Consider the following 21,487-nt stretch of genomic DNA (forward strand, 5'->3'; position numbering starts at 1 on the left):
TGAAGTTTGTTCACCAATGAAACATAAACACTGTTCAAACATTTTTGCCCATGACACATTACCACATCTAAGTGCAAGGTTTCATTATAATGGTACCGAAATCCTTGGCTTTGTTCCCTGGTAGAGATTGGGAGAATTATGAGCGTACAAAAGGAAAGAACCATTCTATATTAGCAGCCTGTGTTCATAGCCTCTGTTCATATCATTGTAAAATATATTGCACCTACAGATTAAAAATGACTTCCTAGGAATGAACAGATTAAAGATGATTAGTAGTATTATTTTCAGTACCAAAGCAAAATAAATCTTTAATAAAACCAATCCCAACCAATTATGCTGATCACTTGCTAGATTGCTCTAAATAATTAAATTCACACTCGGCACATGCGGAATATTATTTATAGTACTTAGAGTACACTCCTTGAACATAAATCTCTTTTAATGACCATAATAGATGGTTATTTCAGATGTTTCTGGATCTCTTTACTGAAACACTACCTTAAAAGAATCTTATTACAATAAGAAAAGCTAAAAAGATTCAAATACCAACTCCTCTCCTCTGTCATGCTTTTTATAAAACCATCTTTAGTAACATTAACACCAGTTTAAAAAAAGACAAAAAAAACAAAACACCTTAAAACCACATAAATTTGCAGTGACTTAAGTTTCTATAAAAACCTTAGATGTCAATAGGTTTTAAAATAAAAATAATAAGTTGTTCTAAAAAATTACATCTCTTAACCTGTTATCTTCTTCTCCTTGTTGAGATCTATTTGCAACCACTGATACTCATCCGTGGCAAAGGCAGCCCAGGGCGGCCCCGGTCTCTTCAGCCTGGCCTTTTCCGGCCTCCAGCTGTTCTCCTGCCCTGTGTGGTCCGTCCACTCCAGCACAGACGAAGCTGCTATCTGAGGATCGGCAATCACACCAGATTCCATGCCCAGAGTTCCATAACAACCTGAAACAAAAAAGAAAGTCACTGCCTTTCCAGCCATAAGCTTAAAATCTATACAAACTTGCTCACTACAAATTTTCTATTTTATCTTTACACATTAAAAACTACACTGTAATAGAGAAATTTCAAAACTAGGTACATGTGTTTTGTGTCTTGTCAGGAACTGTGTATATTTATTCATGAGCAATCATTAGTTTAAAGGTGATATATTACCCTCTCCCCAGAACAAGCTCACAGGTCAATGAGTGACTCACACTCCTTTGGGTGTTTGCTCAAATGTTCCATTCTCCCTGAGGCTTGCCCTGATCCCATCAATCCCTTCATCATTGCCTATCCTTTCTCCTTCATTTTCTACATATTTTATTTCATAAACAATACATAAATACTAGTAATAACTGACTTATTCACTGTTTATTGTCAATCTCTCACTATCAGAATGTAAACTCCAGGAAAGAAAAAATTTGTTGATTCTGCTCATTGTTTTCTTGTTAGACCAGAACAGTACCTGGCAAATAAAGAAAGGCACTCAAATATTTTCAGTCAAATGAAGGAATTACTTCTTCAAACAAGTTTAAAAATCGCCTTTCCTAGAAATTTTCCTTGCTTCCATGATCATTTTCCTATTAACACAGAACTTCATTTATTTCATTGTTATTAAATGCCCTTCTAACTTCATAGGACCACTGGCTCCCAACTGTTTGCCTGCCTGTCTTCCTGATTGCCCCTAACTGCTTCTGCCTGCCAGACTGATTACCCCTTAACCACTCCCCTGCTAGCCTGATTGATGCCTAACTGCTCCCCTGCCAGCCTGATTGCCCTTAATTGCTCTCCCCTGCAGGCCTGGTCACCCCATAACTGCCCTCCCCTGCGGGCTTGATTGCCCCCAACTGCTCTCCCTTGCAGGCTGGGTCTCTCCCAATTGCCCTCCCTTGCTGGCCATCTTGTGTCCATATGGGGGCAGCCATCTTGTGTGTTGGAGTGATGGTCAATTTGCATATTACTCTTTTATTAGAAAGGATAGCAAGTTATAAAGTCCATGAAAGGCTTACCACTCGTCTTAAATGTGAAAAGACTTGTAGATAAGTGTCCCCTGAAAGAGAAAAAAATTTTTGATGACAATATCACAGAACACATGACTTCTCCACATTTGTCTTAGTAAACTTTTTGTGTTTTTATTTTACTTATAAAGAACTGCGTATTCTCTGCCTATATATTAGACAATAGATACTATTTTAACTCTTAATTAAAATAGAAAGTCTCATTTCTAAGCAGAACTTCTGACATCAGCATAAATAACTTTCTCTAAAAGTATCTACTTCCTAGTTTCATATATGATTGTGCAAATGTGTCCTCATAACCTTGAGTATATATTTCTATTTTATCTCTTTTTCATGAAACAGACTCCTAAGCCTTTCCTGTGGCAACTGCTTCTGGTGAAGGTGCACTGAAAGGGGTCTCAGACAAGGAGGTTCCAATTTCCTGGAATAAACAGGTTACTGCTGAGAGACTGCATTTGTTACAGGATTCAGCAAGTTATGGTGCTGCTGCACTTCAATTTCAAAGTATGTGGCTCCTGCCTTAAGCATAATATCCAAGTCATTACAAGTGGATGCAACTTGTCCTTATTTAAGTACTAGAGGCCCGGTGCACAAAATTCGTCCATGGGGTGGGGGTTGGGGGCACCCCTCAACCTGACCTGCATCCAGGACCACTCGGAGGAATGTCCGGGACCACTGGCTCCCAACTGCACACTTGCCTGCCTGCCTGATCGCCCCCAACTGCCTCTGTTGCCAGCTTGATTGCCCCCTAACTGTAACTGCAGCCTGGTCATCCCCTAACTGCCCGCCCCCCTGCTGGCCTAACTGTTCAGAAAGAAGTTGGACATCCAAAAGATGTCCAGTTGACCCAGTCTAATTAGCACATTACCCTTTTATTAGTATAGAGGAGAAAGAGAATTCATAAAAAACTGTCTAAAGGTAGAACATGAGAAAGGATGAAAGAATCTGCATAAAAGCATCTAGAAGAAATCAAAAGAAGGAAAGGGAACTGACTGCATGCTAATGATGGGCAGAAAGCCCAGGCATGGCTTGTTCTGTGTGGCCCATGAGCAAAGCATGGTTTTTACATGGTTAGAGGGCTGTAAATGAAACAGAAAAGGGATAAGTGACAGAGCCATGTGGCCCAGAAAGGGCTAAAATATTTGCTAGCTGGCCCTTTACAGAAAAACTGCTGACTCCTGCTTTCTACTGCTGAGGGTGTGGTTTACTCCTGTCTTCTGCATGGAAACTGGCCCAAGGCCTCCAAAGAGAAGCTGATTTCAGACAGACTTAGTACTGTGCGTAGGACTGAGCATACCCAAGATTTAGGATACACAGACACAGATGAGGAATACTGCATTTCTATCTAATGTCTGAACTTCTGCTTATTTATGCCTAGTCTAAGTTTTGTAAAATAGTGCAATGTCATGGGAACGATGAAAATACATTCTGAAAATATTATCTGAGGTTGAGAGGGAGATTTATAACATTATCACTTCTGATTAATGTCAAAATTTAATTCACATTCAAAGTGTTTCAATTATTCTCAATCCATCCTGGGTCACACAGGCTATAGGGAACGCAATAGTAGCGTTCTAGTCTTTAAAATGAAGTACTAGGGATTTGACAAAATACTTCTAGACTTTTATTCTATGCTTTTCAACACTTAGAAAAGAATAAACAAACCAATCAAGCTTGCAAATGACTACCTCTGGATAGAGAACGAGCCAAGTAGTACAACCTTGCCTGTCCTCCCCAGTACACTCAGACACTGAGCACACAAAAATATAAGAGCTAAGTGCACAAATGGTATTTCCTGACCACCACTAGCTGTTACATTTCTGAGGCCTTACCAGTCCCATCCCACCCCTTGCCCAGTATGCTTATTATAAACAACATCTATACTTACACCACAGACGTGACGTTGTTAGCCAAAGAACTTTCATAGTACGGGATACCTTTACTAATTACAACACTGATCTGGCCACCCAGGGTGTTGGACACCACTCCTGCATGCACGCCAGCCATGCACAATGGCGAGGACTTGAGGAAGGGAAAAAAAAAAAGTCAGCTTTGTTCTTTTCTTTTGATAATTCATAAATAAGACACTTCCTCAAGAAATTAAGTTTATTTGGGCAGTTTTCTCAATAAACACTGGTAAGATTATTGATGCCATAACATAGATTTTTATAAGAAAAATAATGACATTACATATTACCAAAAACAAATAATTCCTAGAAAAATATCAAAACAAAAATATACAACAGGTACACATTTACCTATTCTGAAATTTAAAAACATAAAGTCCTATTACAACTTTAACATAGTTAATAGGCAACTTACATCTCTATATCCATGAGGGACTGTGCCAGATATCTCAGCAAAAGGAAGCAGACAACCAGCTGGGCAGTACTTACTGTGAAATAAAAACAAGTTAAAGGGCACATACCACAGTGCTTGGTGTTTTGTTTTGTTGTTTTTTTTTTGGGGGGGGGGTGAACAAAACACATCACATATCCATTTCCAGTTCAATGTGAGTATCACCATCTCACCACTCTGAGAACCAGCACTTCCAGAAAAGCTCTTTCAGACTTTCTCCCATCCGCCCACACACACCTTTACCGACAAATTTACAATTGTCTCTTATTTACATACATTTATTTCATTTCATAATGAATACAGACATATTTCTACTGTAAAGTCTACTTACCATATTTAAAAGCTACATGATATTCTATTCTGTGGATAAAACATATTTTACCCATCCTATCAAATTTATGTTGAACTAAAAAAATGTGTTGTATTCTTTCATTCACTCATTCACTCACTCACTCACTCACCCACCTACTCACTCAACACATTTACTTGAATGTGTATTTTGGTCTAAGTGCTGGGCTGTGCTGGCACAGGGTTTACTAATGTCAACCAAACAAACATGACTCTTGTCCTCACTGAGTTTACCTTCCAGTGGTGGGAAAGACATTTAAGTGACACACAGATAGTTAATTAGATTATGATTCTGCTATGAGGAAAAGGAACTCTATAAGGTAATTGGAAGGAATCTAACAATAAAAGCAATACACATTTTGAATAGACTTACTATGTGCTAGGTAGCATTGTAAGTGCTTCTGGTAATCTACATGAGAACCCTAACTCAGTGGCTTTAAAAAAGCTCTGGTTTATTGGGTGACATCTTAGAACAATATCTATGTCACCATGGGAATTAAATTTAAGTGTATGAAAAACGAGGATAAAGTAGATCAAGGTAAATTTAAGGGGGTAAGGGGGGGAGGGCACAAATATGGTCATACCTGAACTCGGGCTCCAAAAAGTTGGATGCAGTATCTAAACAAGTAATTAGATCTAGAAAAAAAATAAAAAAGGGGTTTAGTAATAGATTTACTCTTTCTGAAACCACTGTTTCCTACTCCCAAATCGTATTGTTCTAAATTTCAAAATTCTCAACAGCTATCAAAGTAGTACTAATAATGTTTTACAAATTTTTGTTAATCAACATTTCTTTCTCTTTTAAGATCTTGATTTCTGGGCTATACATCCCCAATGCTGTTTACTACATCACCTCAATCACATATATACAGAGTTGGGCAAAGTAGGATTCTAATTGCAAGTAGGTGAAACAGAGTTTATTCTTATATTATTTTCCATACAAACAACGATAAGGCCACTTTTACACCACCCTGTATATAGAAGGCACACAGATAAGTATAATTTATAGCCTTTAAACGGCTTCTATAAAATGTAGCTCCCCCAAAACATATTTTAGGTATTGTATAACTAAACATGATCATTTGCTGGTTACAAGAAAATGATGACAAAAGACAGGTGAGTTAATTCTGAATAACTGTAACTCAAATCTGGTCCATGGATGGACCAGCAGCATCAGCAATTTCTGGGAACTTTAATTAGAAATTCATACAAAGAGCATGGAAGTGTGCCTTCTTGAATTTTTTGCAATAGTCTGAGGAGGATAGGTTTTAGTTCTTCTTTGAACATTTAGTAAACCTCTGCTGTGAAGCCATCTGGACCAGGATTTTTATTTGCTGAAAGTTTTTATTTATTTATTTTTATTTTTTTATTACTGCTTCAATTTCATAGATAGTTATCGGCCTATTCAAGTTTTTTTATTCCTCCTGATTGAGTTTTTTGGAAGATTGCATTTTTCTAGGAATATGTCTATTCCATCTAGGTTGTCCAGATCGTTGCAGTAGAGTTGGTCTACTAGATTTTTTTAACATTCCTTTTTATTTTTGTAGGGTCTGTTATTATTTCACCTCTTTCATTTCTGATTTTGTTTATTTGGGTCTTCTCTCTGTTTCTTGGTAAGCCTGGCTAGAGGTACATCAATCTTGTTTAGCCTTCAAAGTACTAGCTCTTCATTTTATTGATCTTTTGTATTTTTTATGTCTCTATGTCATTTATTTGCACTTTGATAATTATTTCCTTCCTTCTGCTTACTCTGGGTTTTTCTTGTTGCTCTCTAATTCTTTGAGTTGTAGGGTTAGATAATTTATTATAAGTTTTTCTTCTCTCTCTCTCTCTCTTTTTTTTTTTTTTTTTTTTTAGGTAGGCCTGTAGAACTATGAATTTCCCTCTCAAGACTGCTTTCACTGTGTCCCATAGATTTTGGATTGTTGTGTTTTCATTGTCATTTATTTCCAGCATGCTTTTTCTTTCTTCTTTGATCTCTTTAATAACCCAATCACTGTTTAATAGCATGCTATTTAGCCTCCAAGTGTTTGATTTTTTTCACCGTTTTAATTGTAGTTGATTTCTAACTTTATGCCATTGTGATCTGAGAAGATGCTTGATATGATTTCCATCTTCTTGAATTTGAAGAAACTTTGCCTGTGTCCCAATATGTATTGTCTTTGAAAATGTCCCATGTGCACTTGAGAAGAATGTATATTCTATAGCACATGTGTCAAACACAAGGCCCGCAGGCCAAATCCATCCCGCCAGGCCTTGCAATGTGGCCCGCACCGCGCTGTCATCACTGCACTCCGCTGCGTTTCCATCACAATGACAGTTTATGACTGTTCAGTAAACCATTTGGCCCACGATTTAGGCTGGATTTTAGATTTTGGCCCCTTCTCTGATTGAGTTCGACACCCCTATTCTATAGCTTTGGGGTGAAATGTTCTGAAGATGTCAATTAATTTCATCTGATCTAATGAATCATTTAGGACTGCTGTTTCTTTGATGGTATTGCTGATTTTTTTGTTTAGAGGATTTATATAGTGGTGTCAATGAAGTATTAAAGACCCCTCCTATGATTATATGAACCCTTTGTTCACTGCTAGTAGAAATGCAGACTGGTGCAACCACTATAGAAAAACAGTATGGGGTTTCATCAAAAAAAGTAAAAACAGAATTTCCATTTGTCCCAGTAATCCCACTTCTAGGAATATATCCCAAGAAATCAGAAACACCAATCAGGAAGGATATATGCATCCCTATGTTCATAGCAGCACAATTTACAATAGCTAAGATTTGGAAATAGCCTAAGTGTCCATCAGCAGATGAGTGGAATGAAAAACTATGGTACATCTACACAATAAAATACTATGCTGCGGTAAAAAAAAAAAAAAAAAAGGAATCTTACCATTTGCAACAGCATGGATGGAACTGGGGAGTGTTATGTTAAGTGAAATGAGCCAGTTAGAGAGAAAGATAAATATCATATGATCTCATTCATTTGTGGAATATAATGAACAACATAAACTGATGAACAAAAATAGATCAAGAGACATAGGAAGCATCAAACCACAGAGGGTAGGCAGGGGAGGGGGAATGGTAAGAGATCAACCAAAAAACTTGTATGCATGCATATAAGCATAAGCCATAGACACAGACAGTAGGGAGGGGAGGACATGTGCTGAGGGGATGGGAATGGCCAGGGAGAGGTCAATGAAAGAAAAGGGAGACATATGTAATACTTTAAAGAATAAATTATTATTATTATTATTATTATTATTTTAAAGGAAATTCAAATTCCTGAACACCAACCAGACTTACAGAATATCTGAGAATGGGACCCAAAAATCTGTTTAGGATTACGGTTTCTTTGCTGATACTGCTGTTATAGTCATGTGATAGGTAATTTTTAAATACACTACAGAGAAGCACCTAAATACAACAAAACTTTAAAAGCTTAACAAATTCTATTTAGAAATCAGCATGTCCGAGTTAGAGCTGAGCTGCCTAACAGAGACCGAGCTCACAGGCTATGTAAAGGTGGCTTTTGGCTGGAGCATTTCAATGGCTTCTTTCTATTCCGAGGACATAGGACAAATCTTCAACATGACCCACAAGGTCTGGAATTGCCTGGTCCTGTTTCAGTCTCATCTTGTATCGCCCATGGCTTCTGGCCACACTAGTCTTCTCTGGGCCATGCCGTTGTCTTGGTCTGGGAGTCTTTTCAAGTAGCCTTAGGTAAGCTGATTCCCCTCTACGGTTTCAGCTTAACCACCACTTTCTAAAGGAGCTCCCCCTGACCTTGGCAGGTTAAATACTTTTAGCACATAGTAGGCACCTAGGCTTGTTTTGTCTGTTTTAATGAATTGATGACTATCACATGCTTTTGTAGTAGTGTGTGTTATATATGAACAATTTGTTGATGCACTACAGAGTTACAAGCAGCATCCTATATAATAAAAGCCCAGCGACAGAAATGGCAGAATGACCAGAGCGACCAGAGACCAGAACTACTAGCCCCTCGCCTAGGCCAACCCCGCCACCCCGTGGACACACACACCTCGATCAGGAGTGTGGTCAGCCTGCAAACCCCTGGTGGCCCCTCACCCAGGCCCTCCCTGTCCCCCAGGAAGGACCCCCCACTCCGATCTGGGACCCCCATCAGGGCAGGCCAGCTGGCCCCCATCCATGCACCAGGCCTCTATCTTATATAATAAAAGGGTAATATGCAAATTGACCCTAACAGCGGAACAACCACTGGAGCAGTCACTATGCGGCACACTGACCAACTCTTGGTCCCTTTCCCTGTCCAGCAGGCTCCTATCCAGGTGAACAGGAACCGGAGTTGGATGGCAGGGGTTGCAAGTAGTGTCAGGCCAAGGCCCCCCTCCCTGCAGGTCGCCTCACACATAGACAGCCACCTACGATAGGGGTGGGGCCATCAAGAAGATGGGAACAGTCAACCTCTCAGTCCCTTCTCTCGGCTGTCAGACACCGATTGGAGAACGGGGAACCAGGTGTGGGTGGTGGCAGGGGGTGGGGGTGGGGGGAGAGGGTCAGCTGTGGGCATCTGGGGAAGATGGCACTGATAGCAGGTTAGGCCTAGGGACCATATATGTGCGGACCTCTAGTCGTTAGATAATGTCAGGTCTACACTCACAGATTGAGGCACGTGGCACAACAGGAAGCTTTTAATTAGCATTTATTAAATACATGGACGAGTATGTGATTGTTAGCATGTTTGGCCAAGTCCACGCATGTGCTAACGGATAGGGAGAAAAGCCTGGAAGAAAGGCAACTACGGAGGTAAGTGACTTCACATAGAAACTCTTGGCGAACAACTTTGCTAAGGGAGACAGTACCTCGCATGCATCCCTGAGTACTGATGGTTCTCAAATATTCATTAAATTAATGGCAATGATAGGATAGCTGATGATGCTATTCCACAATTCTAAAGAAAACATGTTAGCCAAATGAAATGTGTCTTGAAAGAACTAGAGTATAACAATTGTTATATCAACAGAAAAGTGGTATTCTGAGAGCAATTATATGGGTTATTATCCATACACCACAGGCATTTGAATGATGATTCGGTTAAATCTGTGTTTTAGGAGTTGAAGAGGATACGTGCCTGGAGAGGGGTTCACTACCACCAGGTTCACTGACTGGGAAAAGCAAACTGAATTACGTATACTCCAGTTATTCCTGGCAATCTTTTCATCGCATTAGTAAGAATTAATTTTCCACTTTCCTGCTCTACCGAAAAGAGTTTCCAGTTTCTAAGATTAAAAATTGAACTTCTAAGATTAATAGCCTGAGATAAAAAGGTACCTGTGTGGTCCAACATGGTATTTAAGCCACAAGAGGAGTGCCAGCTGGCCCCATTACCTTCAGGCCATGTGCCAGAATGCTGCTTAACTACGGATATACTTTATCAGAACAGGGCTTTATTACAAGGCCATGCAGGGCTGAAACTACAGGTTATGCCAGGCAAATGTATGCAACTCACTTGACCATGCTCTCAAATTCTTTGGGAGCTCAACTGGGAGAGGCTGTGCTGCCACCGTCTGAACTAGCATGTCCTGACATGAAGGTATCAGCTGTGGTACATGTTTAAAAGGAAATGTTCAAGGCTGCAGATGCGTGCTTAATTTGCTACAATTACAATTTTTGTGTCTTGTTATGAAAGTGGTGTAATAACAATGAATACAACAGATCACCCAATGCAGTTCACACTAACACAGGTAGGTTTTGATTTGTACTATGGTGGGAAGCTTTCTCTATAGAGGAGCCACAACATTACCTGTCCTTCTTGTGGGAAAATGGGCATACATGTGGAACACTTCTCGACTCATCTAAATCTCTAGGGGCTCTGTGCTCAAGTGTAAGATGAGCCGCAGAGTCGTCTGTGACAGGAGTAGGACTGCCTCCAGGTAATGCTGCACAGACAGGACAAATCACTTTTGTATGTTCCATAGAGCCCACTTTCCCACAATAGGGACAGGTAATGTGGCTGCTCTATAGAGAAAGCTTCCCCACCATAGTACAAATCAAAACCTACCTTTATTAGTGAGAACAATCCTGGAGCCCTCAGGGGATGTCCTACTAATGCCTTAGACCACTCCCCCCACAGGCTGGCCTCCCTCTGAAGGCAGCAAAGCAGATCATGGGAAGACACTGTCCCCATCACCCCGCTGCTGCTGCTGCCACTGCCAGCTGCCCCAGCTGCCAGTCACCATCTCTTGCTTTTTGGCAGGGTGCATTCTGGGGCCAGGCCAGCTGGGGGAGGGGCTGTGGGAGGTTGAGGCACAGCAGGTGTGGTGCAGGGATCGGGCCCGTGCCATTGCCTCTGTGGCTGCCTCTGTGGAAGGGGCAGCTCTGGGACAGGAACCACGCAGCCCCCTCTCCGGCTGCCTCTGCAAAAGGGGCCTTGGCACTGGACCGGCCAGCACCAAGGCCTCTCCCACACTCCCTCTGTGAAAGGGGTGGCAGTGGCACATCCTCTCAGCCCTCACAGCAGCTGTGGCTTTGTCCCGATGGACGTCTGGAAGACATCCAGTCTAATTAGCATATTACCCTTTTATTAGTATAGAGAATTAAACCCCTTCAACACCTAAATGCTATATATTAAAAGAGCACACAATTCTTTTGTGACCTACACAGCATCTAGATCACTAATATATCTACTGGATAGCACAAACACACACCCAATCCCATCACAGCATTCCTAACATAGTAAAAGAAAAGAAAAGAAAAGAAAAGAAAAGAAAAGAAAAGAAAAGAAAAGAAAAGAAAAGAAAAGAAAAGAAAAGAAACATAGAAAACTCTAAAATCATTAAGGTACTCTCAGGTTATCTGTCAGTGTGAAATAAACTCTATCCCATAGGTTGAACTGCTTCTTTTGAGTTAACACTGTCTTAACAAATTTTGTTTATAAATGTTTTCTCTGCAAAACTGGTAACACTTTGCTCATTAGCACCCTTGTTGTACAAACTGACACCAAAATACAGATATTTTTCTATATGTATGCTGTATTATGTTTACAAACATGATACATATTCATTTTTGTGTAAATAAGGATAAATATGATATGTATGTAAACTGATGCATTAATAAAATCTTACTAGACGGCTTAAAAGTTTTAAAATGTTTGCCACAAATAATGTAACAAAAATTAGGAACACAATAGAAAAACTAAATATAGAAGCCTAGCTAAGTATAGTACTCAAAACAGAAAGAATTCTATAAAATTACTGTATGATTAAGGTAGTAAAAAATCTAAGGAATTCATGCTCTATTTTCAAAACCAAAAACATTCCATGAAGAAAAGATAATTACAAAAATCTGGACTCTATTACAAAGAAATTCTCTATTTTTGCCCTATGTTTCATTAATAACTTGATATAATCTGATATAAGATGGAAGAAATGAAAAATATTTGCAAAAAATGTAGTTAAAGAATATGGCAATCAGAAAATTGTTAACACTATTGGTGTTAACTCTAAAAATAATCTAACATATAGCAACAATAACTGTCAAATGGAAACATTTCCCAGGCTCAGCTGTTCACAAGTCTTAAGCACATTGTCTTCAGGGGTTAGAGGGGAGTGAGTGAACAAGTGTTTATGAGTTCCAATTAGGAAGTACAGTAATATCTACACTGGTCATTTTATTTCAAATGAAATTTTCAACCATTTATGATTTCTCCTCACAAAAATAAAGGCAACCTTTAGACTGACCAATACAAAATTCTGAATCAATGAAATCTAAAGTGATGAGGTTTAAAATTACCTTTAAAGTTATGATTTCATGTTCCACAAAAGAAACATCAGACTACTACTCTTCAACTGTGCACACATACACCACCCGATTTATGAAAAACAGAAACTTCCATAAAGGACTTGAAGCTCTCAATGAAAATGCAGATATATCAGCTAGAAATGCTGAGCTTTTCCTAGGAACTGACCAATATTGAACAGATTCAAAATTAGAAACTGAGATCACTCACTTATAAAATTTATTTTAGCTTTCAAGACCAGGAGTGAATGCTACGTTTTTAAGTTTACGTTTTAGAATGGAAATGTCTGTAGCACTGATCAGCATCCTATATAATAAAAGGCTAATACGCAAATTGACCGAATGGTGGAACGACCAGTTACTATGATCTACACTGACCACCAGGGAGCAAATGTTCAACACAGGAACTGGCCCCTGGTGGTTAGTACACTCCTACAGGGGGAGCGCCACTCGGACAGAAGCCGGGCTCACAGCTGGCAAGCAAAGCAGCGATGTCAGGAGCCTCTCCTGCCTCCACGGCAGTCGGACATCCCCTGAGGGCTCCTGGATGTGAGAGGCCACAGGCTGGGCTGAAGGATCCCCACCAAGTGCACAAATTTCATGCACTGGGCCTCTAGTACTAGATTAAATGATCTGAGTTACTAGGTCTGGACCTCTGAGTAACTGGCTGGTTCTGCCTCTCTCAGTAAGACTGGCAGTAACTTAGAAGTTTCTCTCTACAGAACTTATAAATAGTGGTTGTTAATATGATGCCCAGACTATTTCTAAGGTCCACATACATTTTAATTTTCAGGTGAAATTTTCAATTTCAGAGAGTCTAGTTGGAATTTGATGGTATTATACCAATTCCAAGTAGAAATCCCAGTTTTCGCATAATTACTAGTGCTGATTCCTACTTATATGAATCTGCCTGGTACTTAATGGGGCAATGGAAAACTTATCCTTTCAATGGTAGATACGATCTTTCAAAATGAGGTTCACAGGTGAAAATTTTAAAAATAGCAGTTAATATAAAATACTGGAAACTACTGCTCAAAGATAATTAAAAATAAGAGAATAAAACCATAAAAGTTATAAAAATCATAAATCTAGTCAAGCTTCAACCCCTACATTTTCTACAAAGTCCAGAATAATATGACCTATTCACCATGCACGCATTTCACCCCAGATGTGCTGGCTTATTTTCTGCTTCCTCCAGAACTCCTTCCCACTATGAGGCCTTTATACCTGCTGTTCTCTCCCCTAGAAAGTTCTTCATTCCTTGTCTGTCTGGAACTTTCAATTAATCCTTCAGTTCTCAGCTTAAAGGTCACTTCTTCAGGAGAGCTTTGCTCTTTATCAGTTTTCTACTCCTCATTCTGCTCTGGCCTCTTATCTGTTGAATGTATCCTTCATTGTACTTACTGGACTTAATTGTATATTGTTTCATCATTACAATTAAGTAACCATATGTTTGATATCTTTTTTCCAACTCTGTACAGAAAACCCCATGATTGTGTCTGTATTACTTGCTGCTATTTCCTAAATGACAAGCATATAGCAGGAAATAAAACATTAAAAGAAATATAATTTTCCAATGTGCTCTTGCACAAAGTAATGAAAATTAATCTATCTCACACAAAATCAGGATTCTATAACACATTTGTGAGAGATTAACAATTAAAGAAGATATTGAAATAAGATTTTTCACAATCTTCATTCCCAAATGCTCTAAACCTTCAACTAGGTTGCTAAGCTGGGGACATGGAGTGATGTTCCTTGAAAATATTCATGGAATTCAGTGTGGCAGCTAAGTTTCCTGGATGGAAATAAAATGAGACTCTTAACCAAAGCCAACCAGCCTTCAAAAATGAATGAGTCATAAGAAATTATTACTAAAAGGCCACCCAAGAAGAGTAAGTAATAAGAAATTCAACCTATGTTCATTTGAATTTTGACAATTCTCTCAACTTCAAATAAAAAAAAAAATACTTGATGAATGGGACAAAGATGTGTGTATTTTTTAAAGGTAAAAACTCAGGAGAAATCTCTGAAATGAGGATTTTCCAAGATGATTATGAATTGTGAGAGTATTATCATAAAAACTTCAAGATTTTGAGGACCAATTTTTTAAAAACTTTGAAAGTTGTAAAATAAAGTCATAGCTATTTGGAATTTATCAATTCTCAAGAAACTTTAATGCAGGACACCTATGGATTAAGAAACTCTATAATTTAAATATCATCATGATGTAAGAACATTTTTTTTAAGAGAGAATACTTATTTTCCAAAAACCTTAATTCAATAAATAACAAATAGAGAAGGGTAACATATGAAGCAAAATAAATAATTAAACCTGATATTAAGACCAAGGAACTTAAGAATAAGAAGCAAACTGCTTACTTCCTATCCTTCACCTATCAGCCCAAGATTCTTAGGAAATAAAGCTAAAATGATGGAATCTATCATCATCTCTTTCTATTTTACCTTACTACTTTGATGGTAGGGGGTGGGGGAACATAAGTATGTGTATACAGTGGTGAAAGGGGCAAAACTAATATTTGTTTGTTCCTAGTATGTGTGACTACAGACAGTACACATGTATTAGACTTAGTAGAGGTCCAGTGCACAAATTCATGCACCAGTGGGGTCTCTTGGCCTGGCCTGCAGGATTGGGCCAAAACTGGCTCTCCAACATCCCCCGAGGGGTCACGGATTGTGAGAGGCCAGGCTGAGGAACCCCACCAGTGCATGATCGGGGTTGGGGAGAAAGGTGGGAGGTTGGCCAGCCGGGGAGGGACCACAGGAGGGCTCCAGGGCATGTCTAGCCCATCCTGCCTAGTCTCAATCAGTGGGACCCAGTAGCAAGCTAACCTTCTTGTTGGAGCGTCGTCCCTCTGGTGGTCAGTGCATGTCATAGCGTCTGGTCAACAAGTTGACTGTTTGCTCCCCTGGTGATCCATGCACATCATAGTGAGCAGTTGAGCGGTCTTAGGATATCATTAGCATATTACATTTTGATTGGTTGAATGGATGACTGGACAACCAGACACTTAGCACATCAGGCTTTTATTTTATAGGATTCCTCACAACTAATATACTTTAGATTAGGGGTGTCGAACTCAATCAGAGAAGGGGCCAAAATCTAAAATCCAGCCTAAATCGCGGGCCAAATGGTTTACTGAACAGTCATAAACTGTCATTGTGATGGAAACGCAGCGGAGTGCAGTGATGACAGCGCGGTGTGGGCCACATTGCAAGGCCTGGCGGGACGGATTTGGCCCGTGGGCCTTGTGTTTGACACATGTGCTTTAGATTAAGTTCAACTGACTGGCTAGGGGTCACCTTGTTTCCATCCCAGGGCTACCTAAGTCCCCCTTCTAAACACTACATTGCCTTAATTTTCTTGGTTGTATAAAAATTTTTAATTACCCATTAGCATAACTTTCCAGTTTTCTTCTTCCCATTTTTCCATCCAATGATGGTTCTTTCTTACACTCTCTGAGATTAGCCTTCACACCCTGATCCATCACATCCATTGCTTATGGGAAGCAGACTCTTCTCTGCCTAACATTATCACACCTGGGAGATTTTGGACACTTTTCTTATTTATACAATTAAAAAACCCAATTTTTAATTTTTAATGGTGAACCTAAACTGTTCAATATTGAAATAATTTAAATGATTATTTGATATGTCCTTGTACTAGCAACATATCTTAACTTTTCTCACCACGGCAGTCCTAATAGAACAGGGGAATACATACATACCAAGCAGTGAAAATACATGAGAGATTTTATTCAAGTCTTGCATTTTATCATAGTAATTCAGATAAATTGTACATTTTATTCCACTTAGCCTTGATTTTAGTCACCCTCTCCCCTTTAGATTCTAAACACTAACTATCTGGAAAATATCACATGTTTATTTTACAGTGTCTCAGATAGCACTCATGGTACTTCTGGTTGTATGAGATTCTATTCTCTGAGAAAAATGATAGTATAACCTTTAGCACAGTACTATGAAATGACAAAATGTAGACAATAAAGCTTTAAATCGCTATACTACATTTCAGTAGTTGACAGATTTTTTAAAGTAATTATTGTGTTCCAATATTATAAAAGTGAAAAATCAGTTTTTCCTCTACTAAGGAAAGGAAAGTATATGGGCTTTATATAAAAGTTAATAGATTTTAAATTATTGGGATCTAATACTGATTGAATTTTACTTGTCAAATTTATGTAAGTGTTCTTAACTGTTCAGTCCTTCTATCCTATCTCAAGCTTATGCAAGAGGTAATTAAAGAAAAAATTTTATTTTTGCTTTTAGGAAATGTAAAATGTAGAAGCCATGGTATAAAGTGAAAATTACCTTGTTTATCTATAACTGAGTATGAAGCCAAAAATCCTCGTCCAGAAACATGGATTCCACTCATGAACAGCACTGTCATTTCATTGCTTTTTGATTCAATTGAATGGTTCATCTGCAACCCCAGACCACAATATTTGCCTAGGAATGAAGAAAAGCAGATCTTTGTTGTGACTCTTATGAAGTCAATAATATTTATCATATAGATAACAGAATCAGAATAATATACCAAATTCTGCATGTTAAATAGGGTAAAATGATAAGTAGGACGTTAAGTGATTTAAAAAGTCCCATTACTCTGGAGGGAAAAATAAAAAAATCAAGTAATAACTGTTCAAATGATTCAAAAGAAAAAAAAACAGTACAAGCATAACTGACCTTTTAAAGAGTCAACTTCCTGTGAAATACATGTGAATACTCTTTAAAAGAATAACCAGGAATTTTTTTTTTTTTTTTTTTAAATGAAAGCATTGCAGGCAGGCAGGTGGCCCACAAATAAATTGGCAGTCAAATCAGTAACCCCACAGGATGCCCCTAGATTCTTGGCCTCAGGATACCTCTCAATCCTTTTATGATCCTTCTGCCAAGGCCTGTTGAACTGTTGGTCAACACCTTTAGGTGATCATTTATATAAAAAACTCAATTCAGTCTATAACTTTTTAATTTATTTAGCATTTAATAAGTTAATACCAAACATCAAGGTAAACATACATTTTTCTTAGATGCTATAGTTTTCAATATAAAATATGTCTTGTTCATCTGCACAAAACCCAAAAAACCAAAACACACACACCACCTTTTATTTCTAAATATGGAATGTAATTTTGGCTATCCATATTTTAAACATTTAAGCAAAATAACATTATTGAATAACACTATAAGTTATATAAATATATAAGGTGATAAAATCTTCAGACTTGTTTTTTAATATCAAGCCACTCAGAAATAGTCTAATAAGGAGGATAAATATTGAATATTGTGTTGCTTTTGAACATAAAATATTTAAAAATAGAGTAATATATATTTCACATTATTCTAATTATCTCAAAACTATATAATTTGTTAGCAAACCCAACTATGTGTAGAACCAGTGCCCATCACATTAAATCTTAAAGCCCAAAGGGAATAGGTAAAGGCAAGAGAGGTCACTAGTATCTTTACACAAGATTAACTTTTGTAAAAGTGAACAACAGTTTGATCTGGGCCCATCAGTACTAGCTGTTCTTTGCCATGTAAGTATGTATGCAGGTGTGACTTTATTACAAGCCTGATTAAGATGCTCAGTACAAAAACTGACTTTTTAAATCTTTTTAGGTACAAAGGAAAAAGATCCTATTTAACGAATACGATCATGCCATACAAAGATGTCTTCATAAAAATACATTAGTAAAGTGAAGCAATGTGCAAAAAATAGTTTTAACCCTTTTTTATATGGACAGAATCATATAAAACTAGGACAAAAAACCAAAAGCAGGTCAGTTGAACATGGGTTTCTTTTCTTTAGGAAACCAGGAAAAGAAACCAAAAGCAGGTCATTTGAAAAAAAGAAAAAAGAAAACAATGTAATAAAACTTTAGTCTTATATAAGACTCTAGTCCTAATAAAAAATAATAAAATATTTTTATTAGCATGGCAGTTCCATCTTTTATTTATTTATCTGGACTTATCCTATAAAATGTGAGTAAATTCAATCTGTGGTAAAAACAAAACTTTTTTTTTTTAAAATCACTTATGTCTATGAAACTCAAAAGGCAATGCTGAAGAAAGGATAACCACAATTTAAAAAACAGAAGAAATAAAAAAGGAAAGTACAATAGCTGACCTTATAAGTGGTTAAATGAGTTCAAATATACAAGTTAAACACCTGCCTTCACCTGCTTTTCCCAGCCAAGATGACCCTCCTCCTCCTCACTTGTCTCTCTTTGACCACAGGCTTCACCCCTATACAAATAATGCAAAGCACTTGGCAAAACACTCTGGGAAAGGAAGAAGAAAAACCATTCCTAATCTGGGCAACACAGTTGCTAATTCTTTAATGCCATTTCCCCAGTTTGGCTATCCACAGGTACTCCTAAATAAAAATAAAGCATTTAATTGCCAACAATTATAAGTTCTGCTGATGGCTCTTAAGTCAGCAGAAATCACTGAAGTTTCTCATGATTAAATAAGAAAGGTATTTGAAAAAATACTTTGTGAATATATATAGAACATTAAAAGTATTAATCACTATAACACCCATGAAACACTGGTTTTTAATATAAAAAAACCCATGTTCCAGGAAAATAAAAAATGCTTAAAAGCTATTAGGAAACTGGGAAAAGAAACCAAAAGCAGGTCATTTGAACATGGGTTTCTTTTCTTTAAGAAACTAGGAAAAGAAACCAAAAGAGGTCATTTGAAAAAAAGAAATAAAAAAAGAAAACAACCTAATAAAACTCTAGTAAGTCTAAGTAAAAGAGAAGACACAAATCACTAATTCAGAAATGAAGATGGGGACACATCCTTACAGATCCCATGGACATCAAAAGGATAATAAAGAAATACTATGAATAACTCTATGTCTAAAAATTGAATAACCAAGGTAAAATGGTCAGGTTCCTTGAAACATACAATTTGCCAAAACTCAAACAAAAAGAAAAAGAAACAATCTGAATAGGCTTATATCTAAGAAATTAAATCAATAATTAAATAATGCTTCAAAAGAAAAGGCACCTGGCATCAAGCAGGTAAATTTCACCAAACATTTAAGGAGAAAATTATACCAATTCTCCACAATCTCTTTCAGAAGATAGAAGCAGAGGGAATATTTCCCAACTTATCCTATGAGACCAGCACCACCCTAAAACCAAAATCAAAGATAATACAGACCAATTCTACATAATAAATCCACCTTCACATGACATCATCACAAGATGGCCACCACAAGATGGCTGCCACAAAATGGCCAGCAGAGGACAGTTGGGGGTGACCAGGCCTGCAGGGGAGGGCAGTTGAGGGTGAGATCAGAATGATAGGGGAGGGCAGTTTGGGGGGATTGGGCTGGCAGGGGAGCAATTAGGCATCAATCAGGCTGGCAGGGGAGAAGTCAGGGGGTGATCAGGCTGGCAGGCAGAAGCGGTTAGATGCAATCAGGCAAGCAGGCAGATAAGTGGTTAGAAGCCAGCAGTCCCGGATTGTGAGAGGGATGTCCCAGATTGAAGAGGGTGCAGGCTGTGCTGAGGGACAATCCCCCTATGCATGAATTTCGTGCACCGGGCCTCTAGTGTTTCTCATAAAAATAGGTGCAAAAATCCTTAATAAAGTATTAACAAATCAAATCCAACAGTGAATAAAAAGAATTATATACCACGATTAGGTGTGATTCAGCCCAAGTATGCAGCTTGGTTCAATATTTGAAAATCACTAAATGTAATCTATCACATTAACAGGGTTAAAAAGAAAAACCATATGATCAAATCAACAGATGTAAAAAGGCATTTGAGAAAACCAATACCCATTCATGATAAAAACTCTCAGTAAACTAATAATAAAGGGGGACTTTCTCAACTTGATAAAGAATATTTATTTTAAAAACTACAGGTAACATCATACATTATAGCAAGAAATTTAAAATTTTCCCAATTATATGAGGAACAAAGCAAGAAGGTCTTCTCTTTGCTTTAACATCATACTGTAAGTATTAGCTAACACAATAAGACAAATTGGGGGGGGGGGAGTACATAGATTGGGAAGGAAGAAATGAAACTGTCTTTATTCACAAATGATAAAAGAACTGACAAAAAAGCTCCTGTAACTAATAAGTGATTATAGCAAGGTTTAAGAACACAAGGTTAGTATGCAAAAGCCAATTGCTTTTCTATATATAAATAACGAAAAAGTGGGATTTAAAATTTTAAATGCAATACTATTTATATTAGCACTAGAGGCCCAGTGCATGAAATTCATGCACGGGGGTTTGGGGGTGGGGGTGGGTATTGTGTGTCCCTCAGCCCTGCCTGCACCCTCTCCAATCTGGGACCCCTCGAGGGATGTCCGACAATCGGGCCTAAACAGGCAGTCGGACATCCCTATTACAACACAGGACTACTGGCTCCCAACTGCTCGCATGCCTGCCTTCCTGATTACCCCTAACCACTTCTGCCTGCAAGCCTGATCACACCCTAACCACTCCCCTGCCAGCCTGTTTGCCCTCAACTTCCCTCTTCTGCCAGCCTGGTCACCCTTAACTGCCCTCACCTACAGGGTTGATCGCCTCCAATTGCCCTCCCTTGCAGGCCTGGTGCCTCCCAACTGCCCTCCCCTGATGGCCATCTTGTGTCCACACAGGATCTTTGACCACATGGGGGCAGCCATCTTGTGTGTTGGAGTGATGGTCAATCTACATATTACTCTTTTATTAGATAGGATAGAGGTCTGGTGCACGGGTGGAGACCAGCTCGTTTGCCCTGAAGGCTGTCCCAGATCAGGGTGGGGGTTCCCTTGGGGTGTCAGGTGGCCTGAGCGAGGGGACTGTGGTGGTTTGCAGGCCAGCCACACCCCCTGGTGACCCAAGCGAAGGCCCTGGTATCTGGAATTTATTTACCTTATACAATTGAAACTTTGTAGCCTGGAGTGGAGCCAAGCCTTCTGTTCACTC

General features: G+C 38.5%; 1 protein-coding gene across 2 annotated transcripts in view; it reads right to left on the bottom strand.

Annotated features, from left to right (window-relative positions):
- DCBLD2 (discoidin, CUB and LCCL domain containing 2) overlaps window positions 1-21,487 on the bottom strand; it is an 88,911-nt gene that overhangs the window by 26,311 nt on the left and 41,113 nt on the right. For both annotated transcript variants that reach the window (XM_036448387.2, XM_036448389.2), the window contains exons 3-8: window positions 16,855-16,992; window positions 5,304-5,355; window positions 4,336-4,408; window positions 3,902-4,035; window positions 2,005-2,045; window positions 743-958 (exon numbers count right to left, since the gene is read on the bottom strand). In XM_036448387.2, the coding sequence (XP_036304280.1) occupies window positions 743-958; window positions 2,005-2,045; window positions 3,902-4,035; window positions 4,336-4,408; window positions 5,304-5,355; window positions 16,855-16,992 (654 nt within the window). The remainder of the gene's footprint in view (window positions 1-742; window positions 959-2,004; window positions 2,046-3,901; window positions 4,036-4,335; window positions 4,409-5,303; window positions 5,356-16,854; window positions 16,993-21,487) is intronic.

The sequence above is a fragment of the Pipistrellus kuhlii genome, unplaced genomic scaffold, assembly GCF_014108245.1.
Source record: "Pipistrellus kuhlii isolate mPipKuh1 unplaced genomic scaffold, mPipKuh1.p scaffold_m20_p_2, whole genome shotgun sequence".
NCBI classification, from domain to species: domain Eukaryota; kingdom Metazoa; phylum Chordata; class Mammalia; order Chiroptera; family Vespertilionidae; genus Pipistrellus; species Pipistrellus kuhlii.